This window comes from Paralichthys olivaceus, chromosome 22 (genome assembly GCF_024713975.1).
Source record: "Paralichthys olivaceus isolate ysfri-2021 chromosome 22, ASM2471397v2, whole genome shotgun sequence".
Lineage (NCBI taxonomy): Eukaryota > Metazoa > Chordata > Actinopteri > Pleuronectiformes > Paralichthyidae > Paralichthys > Paralichthys olivaceus.
Genome location: NC_091114.1, coordinates 3,412,927 through 3,426,528, shown reverse-complemented (window position 1 = coordinate 3,426,528; position 13,602 = coordinate 3,412,927). Strand labels below are relative to the sequence as shown.

General features: G+C 41.2%; 2 protein-coding genes across 4 annotated transcripts in view; one reads left to right on the top strand and one right to left on the bottom strand.

Moving 5' to 3' along the window:
- The window catches only part of frem1a (Fras1 related extracellular matrix 1a), a 35,903-nt gene extending 33,879 nt beyond the window's left edge, over nt 1–2,024 (bottom strand). For both annotated transcript variants that reach the window (XR_011239852.1, XM_020100190.2), the window contains exons 1-2: nt 1,884–2,024; nt 294–1,276 (exon numbers count right to left, since the gene is read on the bottom strand). The gene's annotated coding sequence lies outside the window, so the exon portion shown is untranslated. The remainder of the gene's footprint in view (nt 1–293; nt 1,277–1,883) is intronic.
- tspan5a (tetraspanin 5a) lies at nt 1,936–13,580 on the top strand. 2 transcript variants are annotated; one of them, XM_020100222.2, is made up of 11 exons: nt 1,936–3,594; nt 5,111–5,161; nt 5,833–5,979; nt 6,106–6,276; nt 7,273–7,398; nt 7,914–7,961; nt 8,752–8,868; nt 8,997–9,058; nt 9,763–9,872; nt 10,974–11,015; nt 11,130–13,580. In XM_020100222.2, exons 1-9 carry the CDS (start codon nt 3,514–3,516, stop codon nt 9,833–9,835), a joined length of 876 nt encoding a protein of 291 aa, XP_019955781.1. In that variant the 5' UTR covers nt 1,936–3,513; the 3' UTR covers nt 9,836–9,872; nt 10,974–11,015; nt 11,130–13,580. The 2 variants fall into 2 exon arrangements, with proteins under 2 accessions (XP_019955781.1, XP_019955782.1); XM_020100223.2 differs by lacking the exon at nt 9,763–9,872.
- The last annotated feature ends 22 nt before the right edge of the window (nt 13,581–13,602 follow it).

The following is a 13,602-nucleotide window of genomic DNA, read 5'->3' as shown; positions in this document are numbered from 1 at the left end:
GCACAAAGCACTTTTGGAATCTCAGGGGTAAACAGCATTGGAGCAGGTTACAATTGAAGAATCGCTCATGATTTACCTACCTAATGCTTTTTACCCCTGAAACCCATGAAAACTGTGTGGACTCTATACTCACCTCTCCATTTGTATAGTGGTGAGTAGATAATGAATGCATTTTCATTTTTGGGAGAACCATCCCTTTAATTTACTCCAGTCTGAGACCTCAAGCTGTTTATCTCGATATACTGGACATTAAAACACACTGAGGTAAGATACACTGTGTAACTTTTACTCACCTGACAAGAGGGTTGAATGTCTGGCTGAATGGACGTCAACTTCAGGCGGAGATCAGGCCCAACATCCAGTCTGTTCCTGTACTTCGTCTTTAAAGCCACAAATGCATCCTACACGCATGTGTCACATGCTTCTGTGAGAAGATCCGCTTCAAAGCAGTATCACAAGATAAATCCACAAGTCTTGTCCTGCTCCCTGGAACTGAGGCCTGCGACATCATCCTCGTCATGCGTTCTGGATCCAGCCATGCTGCTCGATAAGTGCAGGGTAATTTTCCTGGAGCTGCATATTCAGGTTTCCGCAGGTGATCCTTGATGACACCTGCCACAGAGGTTGGGATCGGCCTCTTCTCTTTGTTGAGAAACAGGTTGTCCAAGGACTTGTGGTTTTTCTGGACCACACTTCTGTCCCACAGCTCATAGCTTCCTTATTGAGGCCTTGCTCTCTTTCCTCCTCCTGTCCGCTCCGCAGGTGCTGCAGAACCTGGTGCTCGTTTGCAATCAGAGATGGAGATAAGAAGCTGGAGGAGCAGAGACGCTCTGACTCAAGCCACAGCAACAGCAGCAATGGCAAAAGCACCAGATTTACTTGTCAAGTAATTTTAGTTTAAGTTGGAGATCTCCAGTAGTCCAGTTTTTTGGGATTTGATTTAGATTTTTGTTTATTTTTAGATGAGTGCAACTTACAACTGCGCGGCTGGCCCAGCGTCTTCCTCATCTTTTGTTCATTTTGGCCGGGATCTCCAACTCTTTGGATTTAATAACCTCATTCCTTCATGGCTCTCGTTTGTTACGTTTATTAATATTACTAATAGAAGTCATAGTGCAGGGTCCTGGCCTACGTTATTGGAGAAGATCGCCATGAAGGCCCGTGGCTGCTGTCAGGCTGCTGTGAGCGGGGATTGTGGTTCAATGTCTGGTGCTCGTGGGAACGACGCCAATTTGAGCCAGAGAAATGCTGCAGTGGTACTTTTGGGTGGCTGATGCTGTAATGTTGGCAAAAGGAATAATTATGAATCATTAAAAACTTTATTGAGAGTGACGATAAATGCAACAAGAGTCTAAACTATTATGATTATGAGCCTAATAATTTGTTATTGGGAATAAAAACACTGCTGCTAATAAACATAGACAAGATCTGTTTAGGGCAAAACGTGTAGAGTTAGAAACATATTCAGCGTGTGGTGAAATCCAAAATCAGATGTCAGGGAATGTAAATAACAATCACAGTCCATTTGTGGGAAGCAGCTTTAAATGTTTGTGACTGTAAGCAGATACACACTGTGCATTATGCACTTGTATTGACAGTCGTAGGCAGCTACACTGCTATTACTTGTGTTTCTTTAATCCTTTTGTTTGCCCATTACTTTTAAATGGTATTTTAGTTTATCTGCTGTTTTTGGTTTTAGATTTACCACGTAGTAAATGTATTCAATGTAATGTATTCAAAACAGAAGCAATGTAGTTTATAAACAAGCAACTGTGTAAGTTGAGTTCAGTTCTGATTGTTTTTAGCAAACAATCTCCATCATTAAACCCAAACTTTTACATTCTTCACACAAATGCATTAAAAGACAGGAGCTATAGTCTTACCTGAAACCTTCACCCGACTTTCGTCATCTGCTGCAGTCCTCGTGACGTTTTTTGTCTTCCTTTCTTTATTGTGTATATACTGTACATATCTTACAAGCAACATCTTTTCCAAGAAAAACAGATCGAGCAATTACAGCAAAATTCATCACAGTTACCAGTACAGAGCAAGATTACAGAAGTAAACAGAAAACCAAAAAATGGCAAATTGCAAAAAAGTGCAAAGAAGATAAAACAAATAATAATACAAAGATAAAGCAAAAGATATTTCAATATCTGTTTGGAGTCCAGTCGAAAGGTACATTCAACATATATCCACATAAAAGTGTTCCGAGGCTCCTATCCTTCATTTTTGTTTGTATGCCATGATTCAGTTAAAGAACGATCAGTCTCTTATTTCTGTTAATACAAGGGTTCTAAGAGATATGACCAAAAAAAGATGTTCTATTCTGTAAAGGGAAAAATGCTAATTGTATTGTCCTGTAAGATATCCATTCAAAGACTGAGGATGCTGTGCTTTGGTCTAAATGGGGAGAAGAAGAGTATTTCAGTCGTTGCACTTCAAGGTCAGCAGAGGTCGCCATCCTACTGAATAACAGATATTTATATATTCGTTGGGTAATTCTTATACTGACTCGTGATGATTTGAAATCCATATTAATCAATATCTATGAATACAACGACAAACAGTACTGGAGCAAATTCAATTACATTTATATTCATTGAAAATAGCAGAAGCAACTGAATAACTGGATGAGATCTCAACTTAATTCATGATATTTTATGATAAAAAACAGAGTTTAAGAGATAAAATGGAGATATTTAAATCCAGATATATTCAGATATTCATGGTTCAGCTCAAAACACAATTCAAAGTCTAGAACTGAGTACTGGTTAATTGAAAACCACTTCTCCAGGTATGAAATCAGCGGTGGTATTTCTGCTAATCCCCTCACTGATCACAGTGTGATCTATGTGTTCAAACTAAAAACAGAAGGATTTACTCAAACAAGAATTGGATGTTTAATTCCAGTATGCTTAAAATAAAAAAATTAAGAACCTATTAAGAAATGAAAGTTCTTGAGGTTTAAAATACGAAAACTTACTATTTCATTCAGTAAAACAGGACATTATCAAACAATTAACAATTAAACTTAGAGAGTAGACAGGAAGTAAATTAGATGGAAGGTTTATTTCTCTTCATAAAAAAAACACAGAGGAAGTGCCTCATACTTCCCTCTCATCTGATTGGCCGCGCTCTCGGTCCTTCAATTCTTCTTCTAGCCAATCGTCGACGCGCAGGCGCAGTCGCGGGGCCGCCTCCTCAGATAGCGGCTCGCATCGTCCCCTGCCCGTCGGTGGTTTTCCGTCAACCTCCATTTTCTCTCCCGCACCCCGTCGTTCCCGCCGCGCCCGCGAGCGGCCCTGCTCGCCGTGGAGCCGACGCGGTGCTGACGCGGCGGCAGGAGCTGTCTGAGGCGGACGAAGTGAGATGCATCCCCGGGGGGCGCTGAACCTGTTCCATCCCGCACACAAAGCCTGAGAAGCAGGCCGTGGTTTTTTTTTTTTCTTCTTCTTCTTCTTCTTCTCTCTCTCTCTCTCCGTCACGCAGGAACACGGATGATGCTCCAACATGTCGGGGAATCAATTCAAAGGACAAGAAGTGAGCTGCTGCATCAAATACTTCATCTTTGGATTCAACATCCTGTTCTGGGTAAGAGCTGCGCTTTGTCCGCCGCACCTCGGTTGTGATCACGCCCGCTGGCCAATAGGGAGGAAGGCCCGCTGCCCGTCACCTCTGTTCTCGCAGAGCGACTGACGGGTCGGTACCGACAGATCCAGTACTGACGGACCAGTGTGCGTTTCGTGTCCTCTTCACAACAGCAGCTGCAAGCTCAGCTGACAGCAAGCAGCTAATCGGCTTTCTGCACTGAACTATAATGACAGCTCAGTGCTGCAGCTCATCTACAGACACACCACTGACCTTTCCTGCACGTCGGTGGTAGAGGCACACCTCCTCCACGCTACAGACACGCCACTGACACACCATACATTCATTACAGACACACTAAACACCAGTTACAGACACTACATCCACACTATTGACAGCAGACACATTACACTCACTACACAGTCACTACAGACACATCTTATCCACACTACAGACTCACTACACAGTCACTACAGACACATCTTATCCACACTACAGACTCACTACGCAGTCACTACAGACACATCTTATCCACACTACAGACTCACTACGCAGTCACTACAGACACATCTTATCCACACTACAGACACATCTTATCCACACTACAGACTCACTACACAGTCACTACAGACACATCTTATCCACACTACAGACTCACTACACAGTCACTACAGACACATCTTATCCACACTAAAGACTCACTAAAGACACAATACATCCACACTACATCTACACTACACACTCACTACAGACACTACATCCACACTACAGACTCACTACGCAGTCACTACAGACACATCTTATCCACACTACACACTCACTACAGACACACTACACACTCACTACACACACACTACATCCACACTACACACACACTACACATTCATTACACACTCACTACACACACACTACATCCACACTACACACTCACTACACACACACTACACATTCATTACACACTCACTACACACACACTACATCCACACTACACACTCACTACACACACACTACATCCACACTACACATTCATTACACACTCACTACACACACACTACAGACACACCACACACATGTGTTTCAGCTGCTATTGGAATGTAAATGTATCCAGTCAGTAAAACTGAACTACACATATGAGTGAACTAAGGTGACAAGCTTCTTATCATATAAACAAGACTTTGAGCCTTTAAAAAAAAGCAGCATTCTGGTATTGTATGTATATATAAACACACACACACACACACACAGTCATAATGTATGTTACTGTATGCACTCGTTTTAACGGTGAGCACGATTTTCCTCATTATAGCGACTTGCACACTCAACACTACTCACCGAGCGTATTGACACTTAAATGGACACACGATGAAATAAATACCAAGGTGCCAGACGGCCATCACAGAGTCACGGTGGCGTCAGAGGAACACTATATAAAAATGTGACAGGCTGCCATTGTGTCACTTTGCATCAACACATTCAGGCATTTGACGTGACCGTCTTGTTTTCTTTTTCTCTTTTGCAGCTGTTGGGCATGGCCCTAGTTGGAATTGGACTGTGGGCATGGAGTGAGAAGGTGAGTAGAGTTATTATTGAGAAATATACTTATGGTGTAGTGACAGCTTATTTTGTAAATAAAACTTCTTGTGAATTGTCCTTGTCAGATTTTTACTAAATGCCAGTATGATTGTTATTGTCCTCGTTTAATGCTCGTTTTTTTAAAATGTTGTGCCACTACTCATTCCCATTAAAGCTGCACTAATCTATATTTGACATTAATAATGGATCATGTAATTTTGTACGATTTTAAAGGTGTTACTATGAAACCTCAGAGAATCATCTCCCTCTCTTCAGTTCTGCCCTGGACCTACAGAGTATTTTACTTTCTTTTGACTAAATGGACTAAATTCACCGTTCACTCATTTGCATAGTAGTTAAACAAATCGTTCAAATAACCAGATTAAGTTTGAAACTAGGTTCAAACTTTGCAACCTGTGTGTTCTACCAAATCATTGTTAATTCAATGCATGTAGACTGAAGCGAACCCTTTGATTCAAGACATCTCACTGAAGCAGTTTATTTCGCAGTTCACTAAATACATTTTCGCAGCAGCATTGTTTCTCCTCTTGAGTTCATCCGAGTTGCATCCTGTTAATGTCACTACGACCCTGCAAACATGAGCTCTCCCGAAAGAGACGCAGCTGCCTGACTCACACTGCGCGTTGCGGCTCTGTGTCCTCGCTCCAGGGGGTCCTGTCCAACATCTCATCCATCACAGACCTCGGCGGTCTGGACCCAGTCTGGCTCTTTATGGTGGTGGGGGCCGTCATGTTCATTCTGGGGTTTGCCGGATGCATCGGAGCGCTGCGAGAAAACACCTTCCTGCTCAAGTTTGTATGTTCCATGATAAAAAAAAAAAAATCCTCCAATCTGCATGCAGAGATAAATTACCCCAGAATGCAACTCTCTGCAAATGTGAATTTGTCATCTTGTCCTGTTCCCCTCCTCCTCTTGTCGTAGTTCTCTGTGTTTCTCGGAATCATCTTTTTCTTGGAGCTGACGACAGGAGTCCTGGCGTTTGTCTTTAAGGACTGGATTAAAGACCAGCTCAACCTGTTCATCAACAATAACATCCGGGCGTATCGGGACGACATCGATCTCCAGAACCTCATCGATTTCACTCAGGAATACGTAAGACGTGTTGGACTGTTTGACGGCAAAGTTCTTGAAACATTAGCAGTCTAATGATTCGATTTTTGCCAAGTGGTTTAAAGCTCAAGACTTTTATTGTTGAGCAACTAGATACTTTCAACTCTGCTGCGGAGGTGTGATGCACATTCAGCACTATTGGCTGCTGTAAACACCAATCGACATGTGTGTTTATGGATTTTTTATAAGTGCAAAACATTTTTATTGGATGTCAAAGCTTTTGGTTATACCAGACGTTCATCTACAGATACTGCACCATGTGATAATATGTTAAATATTAACCCGATTTAATTAAGTCATATAAGACATTTTGTGTCTGCGTTTGTTTGTTCATATGAAAACTTTCCTTTTACAGAATAAACGATGCAGAAAAGCATTTACGTAGAAATTCAAATTCTACACGTCTATAAACGTTGTGTTTTCAGACAATATATCGGTTGTGGAAATTCTAACTTCCAAAGATTGTCTCGACCTCCAAAAATCCAAACTGCTCGGACAAGTTATCACCACACAGCATCATTACTGAATGAATTTCAAATTTTAAGTCCGTCAGCTTCCGACATCTTGAACTTGGCTGTGAAACACTGATGTGCAGCCAGAAGAACAAAACCCACTGGGGATATAATTAACGTGAGATATTGACGATCTCATTTAAAATGACCACAAGCTAACAGCAAACCTTCAGTACAAACAATATGACGTAGTTACAACACTCTTACATCCTGATCTCTGCCTCTGTGCCTTTAGGTAAGTCTATGAATAAAAATAGCATTTTATTACAACTTAAGTTTTGGTTTGGTTTTTCTAGACCTCCTCAATGGATCAAGCGAATCGGGTCATGAGGCCAATCAGGTCCACCTAGTCTAAAACTGCCAAATGGTCTCTTCTCATTTCGGTCAACAAATTCAACAGCGTTTTAATTCGAGCCACAGGAGCGTTGGTCACTTTCCTCATTCTCTCCTCTCTGTCTGACTTCAGTGGGAGTGCTGTGGTGCGTTCGGAGCAGATGACTGGAACCTGAACATCTATTTCAACTGCACTGATGTGAATCCCAGCAGGGAGAAGTGCGGAGTTCCTTTCTCCTGCTGCACCAAGGACCCGGCGGTACGAGTCCCCCCCGACACTGCACGCATTTACACGTTTATTATAAGAACTTATACTGTATGTAAGTTCTATATGCCACGGTGGCGGTTCACAGAGTTGTAACATATTTAACTGATGTTTCCAGAAACGTTGGAGGCCATGGAAGTTTATTTTTTGTTGGATGGAAACTGGATATATTTTCATTTTAGTCATATTTCTAAATAATTTTGAGACAACAATGCAACAATCTTTGCCCTTTGACCTTTTACGTTAGCCTTCCTGCATTCCATTGCGTTATTAGACATTAATATTAGGAGTCCATGTTGCCGTTACCTGCAGCAGTGTTGGACATGTTAGCATACCTACTATATAGCTTTTGGCACAGCTGTACAGCCTCACAGAGCTGCTATCAATGGCTGCACAAGTCCTGCTCTTCCTCAGTTCTCCCCCAAACTTTGCACATTTTTAACGGATGCTTATTTCAAAATGCTGCTTTTATTTTTTACGATACTATAAAGTTGACTCTTTGTCTACAGGAGGATGTGATCAACACTCAGTGTGGATACGACATTCGAGCTAAACCAGTAAGTGACTAATGTGCCCGACTATATCGCTCTCTTTGGTTGTTTCTTTTTTCTTTTTCTTTGATTAAGATGTAATTTTAGGGATAGTTCCACCAAAATTAAAAATTCACTTGATATGTTCTTACCACTAAGCCGATTAAGTTATCTTTACTAATCCTGTGGTGTTTTCCAAGTGTCCTTAAGACCAGACATTCAAATTCGACCCGAAAAGGCATCATTTACATCATGTTTTTAGCCTAAATGTCCTGTTATCATCCAAGTTACTGCTAGCTGCGGTTACTGCTTGGACATTAAGGCTAAAAACATGAAATGACCTGCCATACACCTGCCACATACCAAACACACCACACCACCATCATTGTTCATTCATTCAAACTTTACATTTAATAATTATAACTTCGTATAATTAATTTATTCCAACATTAATATTAGCAACTGGCGCTTTGCTTGATACCACATACACCAAATCATGATGAAAACATTAAGACATTCTCATTAAACCCAATTGGTTTTCATGGAAAGTTTGACTTAAACAGCAGTAGGTTCTTTCTCCTCAGTGACTAGCGACAGGCTGATTAAGACGTGTGCTTTGATTCCAACACTAATTACTCGATAAAGGATGTCTCCCTTAGGCTTCTTTTTTCCATCATGGAAAGATTACAAGTAAAAAAGAATCTGCTTTGCCTCTGTGTGTTCAGAACGGAGAATGGAAGATTGTTTTAAACGCACAAAAAATGAAGTCAAAAAAAGGAGTTTTTGAAGATGCTGAAAGGTAGTTCTGTTTGTGCAGGACTTGGAGCAGAAGGACTACATCAATGTAAAAGGCTGTGTGCCGCAGTTCGAGAAGTGGCTGCAGGACAACCTCACGTTAGTGGCGGGGATCTTCATCGGAGTCGCACTACTGCAGGCAAGTCCCATTCACCTCTCATGGTGCTCCAGAAACACTGGACACAAAAGCTTCATTCCATAATTTCTCGATGAAAACGTGTAACGTCGCCATTAAATGCTTTTCCCGTTTTTTTCTTTCATCCACAGATTTTTGGGATTTGTTTGGCCCAGAACTTAGTGAGTGACATCGAGGCTGTGAGGGCAAGCTGGTGAGAAAACGATCAATACTTTGACCTCAGTTCTGTCTCATGTGTCTCCATTCTTTTAAAAACACCTCCCTTGATTTGCACCCATTTGTTTTTAATGTTTGCATTTCACAATATCGGCTGAGAGTGTAGCTCTGGCCTTTGTTGTGGATGCAGTGGTTAGGGGATATTTTACACAGGTAAGTATGTATGAGAGGAAACGATGAGAGCAAAGTGTCTTAATCATACACATCAAAATTAGGTTGAATTGCATTAGTCAGGTGTAATCATTGCAAAAGTGCTTAAAAAAACTAAAAGTCACTAGTGTGGATGTAGCTTAATGCTCTTGACCATATAATAATGATAATTAATGTTGATGCGTAATGAATAACTGGATTGGATTACTACATCTTATTCCAACAGGCTGATTTTGTGGTAATGCATAAATAAACAATTACATAAATAAATTAATAGAAATGCAGCATTTCTGCACTTACATATAAGCTAAACATATACACACTATAGATAAATACTAGATAAAACTCACTCACACTTAATTTGTGTACGATGACAACTAGAAAAAAAAGAAGCTATGACATTGAGACCTTCTGAACGTGTCTGCCTGCACAAGAAGTTTAGCTGGATTCAGAGGAAGGGTTTCTGAGCTTTACCATCACGATGCCAAATCTCACCTCACACCTCATTCTTCCTCCTCCATGCTTCGTCAGGGTGCCCCCCCCTCTCTCCATGCGTCGACCCCCACCACACTCCAGCAAGAAAGCATCGGCTTACTACTCATGAGACACACACACACATGCTGTATGTGTGGTTGTAGCCGGTGGGTGTGATGGATTCATTCGGTGATGTGCTTTGTCTTGAGCGTTGCTGTGATTGGGTGGATGATCTGTGTTTGCTTTTGATTTGTGTCCCATGGAGCTGTATTCAATCGCCCCTTAAAGGTTCAGTGTTTAGAATTTAGTGACACCTAGTGGTGAAGTTTCACGTGGCAGTTAAATATCCCTCACCTTACCGATACTAATTGGCATTTAAAAAACTAAAATGATGATTTGATATATTATTGATCATAAGTAACAGTCAAATATTTGATTCCCTGTACAAATAAATGTCAAATTCTACCTCACAAATTATTCCAACTTTAAAATTTACAGCATTTACAACAACCAGACCAAATTAAGTAGCCACTTGATGAAACATGGCAACGTTAGCATTGTAGCTGAGGTAGCGCAGCGCATTGCGATGCTCCTGAGAGTTCGGGAGATGATAAAATGCCTCAGACCGACGCAGCACCAGTCTGCCGTAATCTGAATACAAAGACGGTGCAGAACATTATTGCTTTGTTGCTCAGGCTCATGGAGGTTTGTTTGCCTCCAGACGAAACTTGTCAGACCTCGTGGTTCCAGTCAATTCGCTGAAATGTTAAATGTGTTAAATTTGCATACACTAAATCACTGCCAGTCTGGACCTTGGGGAAATTCAGATTAAAATGCCATTAGCTTAGCCCTGAGGCCTGAAATCTCATTTCCAGTGTGACTGCATGACAGTGGTTTCCCCCACCTCTTCCTACTTAGCTACATAGTAAGGCTGGTTTGAATGAATAAGGCTCAGTCATGTGACGTAGACAACAATCCTTTCTTTCTCCGTTGCCTCCTCTTCCACTGCCCGTGTCTAACCGAAGACGTTTGCACTGTTTCAGTCTTTTCTCTGCCACGACCTTTAATCCCAAACCGTCTCTCTTTAGATCACACTGCTCGTCCTCTGCAGAAAACTCTTCTCTAAGCGTTCCCAGCATAACCCTTTAAGTCACCACTCCCCGCTTTCTGCCTCCGCCCGTAACTTTTATCTTAAAACCAAACTGTTAAACCTCAGGAGTGTTGGAGCCGCGTTAATGACGTTCACCTCTCTATCTCCTCTTTTGCAGTTTCTTTACCTAATGCGGAAACGGCATTTCAACCTCTAACAGGTAACCCTCGACTTCCAATGAAATACAATCTTATGAAGGAATTTAATGCTGTGTTGTACAGAATTACCCGAAAAGAGTTGTCGTTCACTGAATTTTGTCTTCTCCTTTTGCCAGTCTTTGACACACCTCCTTGAACAGAGCGTCAGGGAGCGTTCAGAGGACGTCACCGATCACCTGCACCACTTTGCTCACTGAACCAGCACCTTTTGCAAGGCACTAATATGTGAGAGTCTGCTCTGTATATAACACTGTGTGTGACTACTGTAAACAGATAACTGTGTGGTTAAACATGCACTACATGCAGATCATCACAACGCTCCAGTTTTGATAGCTACTGTTAGTGTAGAGACTAGAGGTTTTGATACATCTTTTTGATATTAGATCAGTATTTTTCACTGTGGAAATATGGTTCCATTGCTAAACCCATCTGAATTAGTGTATAAAAGTTCAAAGTTCAGCGCTCGGCTTACCTAGCTTTACTACTTTTCCACGACATAATGCACAGGAGGGGGAAAGTGTCTAAAGTTACAAAACATTGTCCGGTTCCTGTTTTATTTCTCGAAAATAATTATTTGAGGATCCTCCAACCTCGAAGGAAAACCACAATAGTTCAAGGACAGAGAAGAATTTACACTGTATGCTGTATTTATCCAATATGGAAGATAAACAATGACAAACTGAGTGTACGTGTCAGAGCAGAATCAGATTTCAGTTACTCAAAGGAAGTAACATCTCATTATAAGAGCTAAACACATTTAGAAATGATATAATAAACTTAATTTGTATAGCGTTTTTCAAAACACAGTTGCAAAGGGTTTGACGATGAGCGAGACTCAGTTCAGTGGCTGGCTCCTTCAGAGGACGCGGTCTACGCAACCCACAAAGGCCGAACCGAAGTAAATCTGGTCTACAGAGGATCTTTCGGAATTGGCTTCAATGAATTGTGGGACGGCAATTTCCTCCTTTCCTTTGTCTGAGTACGGCCCAGCGTTTCCTGAAGGAGATATGTTAGGAAGCATCGAAGCTCCTTTCCTCAGCATTCCGAGAATTGGAGCAGCTCTTTTCTTAACACTGTTCTAAGAAAAAGTAAAGTCGTCAGCTGCAGCCCTGAGACTCTCTGAGCCGCCACCGTCTCTTCTCATCTATTCACTAACATGGAATTTTTATTTTGTGCTCGGCGACTGTCCATCCGCAGTGAGGACATTAGTGCGTTCAGTCCCGATGACGACTTTGAGCTAAAAATTCTCCACATTCTAACTCGTCCTCGTAAACAGGAAATGACCATGAGGTACTTCCAACTAATTGGCATAATGAGTTCATGCTCAACCAGTGGACTAACAGGAAACTCAGTTCATTACATGATGGAGTTTTCTTTTTACGAAATAAACATTTTAATGGCCGCTATGTAGCACCAACATGGTGGTCGTTACTGTGGTACAACTTCAAGGATCAATGTTTCCGTCACACTAAGTATTGAAAACTGTCAAATAAATATCTGGCCTCAGATGTATTCTCGTTTTACACCATTTTATCATAAAAGGTTCTTGTTAAAGAAAACGCAGGCTTCTAAAGTTTAAAAAAAAAAAAGAGATTTGGACCTGGCTACAATCCACATGCACGTCGATAGATGGTGTACTCATTCCCAACCTTTAAATAACCACCACCAGCCTTTAAACTAACTGTACATTCCAGAGTTCATCTGCCGCGAGGCTTCCACAGTCTTGAGTTTTCCAGTCCAGTTGCGTTGCGGTGTTAATCGCTGGCAGCTGCCACCAGGACGTAGCCTGCTGCTGTGGCTCAGGAGAATTTCACACGGAAGAGAAAAAAACAAACAAACCGCAACACAGATTGAGACAAACTCAGACTGTCACGAAGCCCTATCCTCAGCTCGCTCTCACATGGAACAAGAAGGATTTTTTTTTTTTTTTAACATTGCAGTAATTATTTCAAGGCCGGTGTGGAGAGCGGTTATGATGTCAGCAACAAGTCTCTGAACATGCGTGCACCATGTTGTAATATACTACCATTAAATGGGGAAAAAAACTAATGTTTAAATGGCATTGAAAAGCTTTGGTGTTGGTGTATGGCATCGGAATTCAGATACTGTATCGGTGCTTGTGTTGAAAAGTCCTACTATTATAGAACAATGCAACAGACCTGAAGGTTTGACAAATGACCCTTAATTCCCATCTTTAATAAAAATGTTTAAGTCCAGATAAACAAGTGACTACAAATGTAATGTTGTCATTTCATATGATTATTACTTTTTTTTAATGTGGTTTCATGTAAGTTGGGGGAAACAGTCATGAATTGTTGTGTTTAAGGACTTTTTAATATTGTGAGATGGGCTTTTTTTTACTTTCCTCATACGTCACTGCACTTACTTGAATGAGAACAAGTCTGGCACGTGTGTCCTATGATTGTCTTTCACTGTGTTTGCTACTGATTCAGAGCTGAGACTTGAATCCAGCCCAGAATTTCAAAAAGAGTTAACATGTTCTTTTTAAATCACTGTTTTCGTCTGATGGTTGAAAGTGATTTATTCCCATAAAGCATTCATCACTGGTTTTGTTTGTTGCGAAGTTAT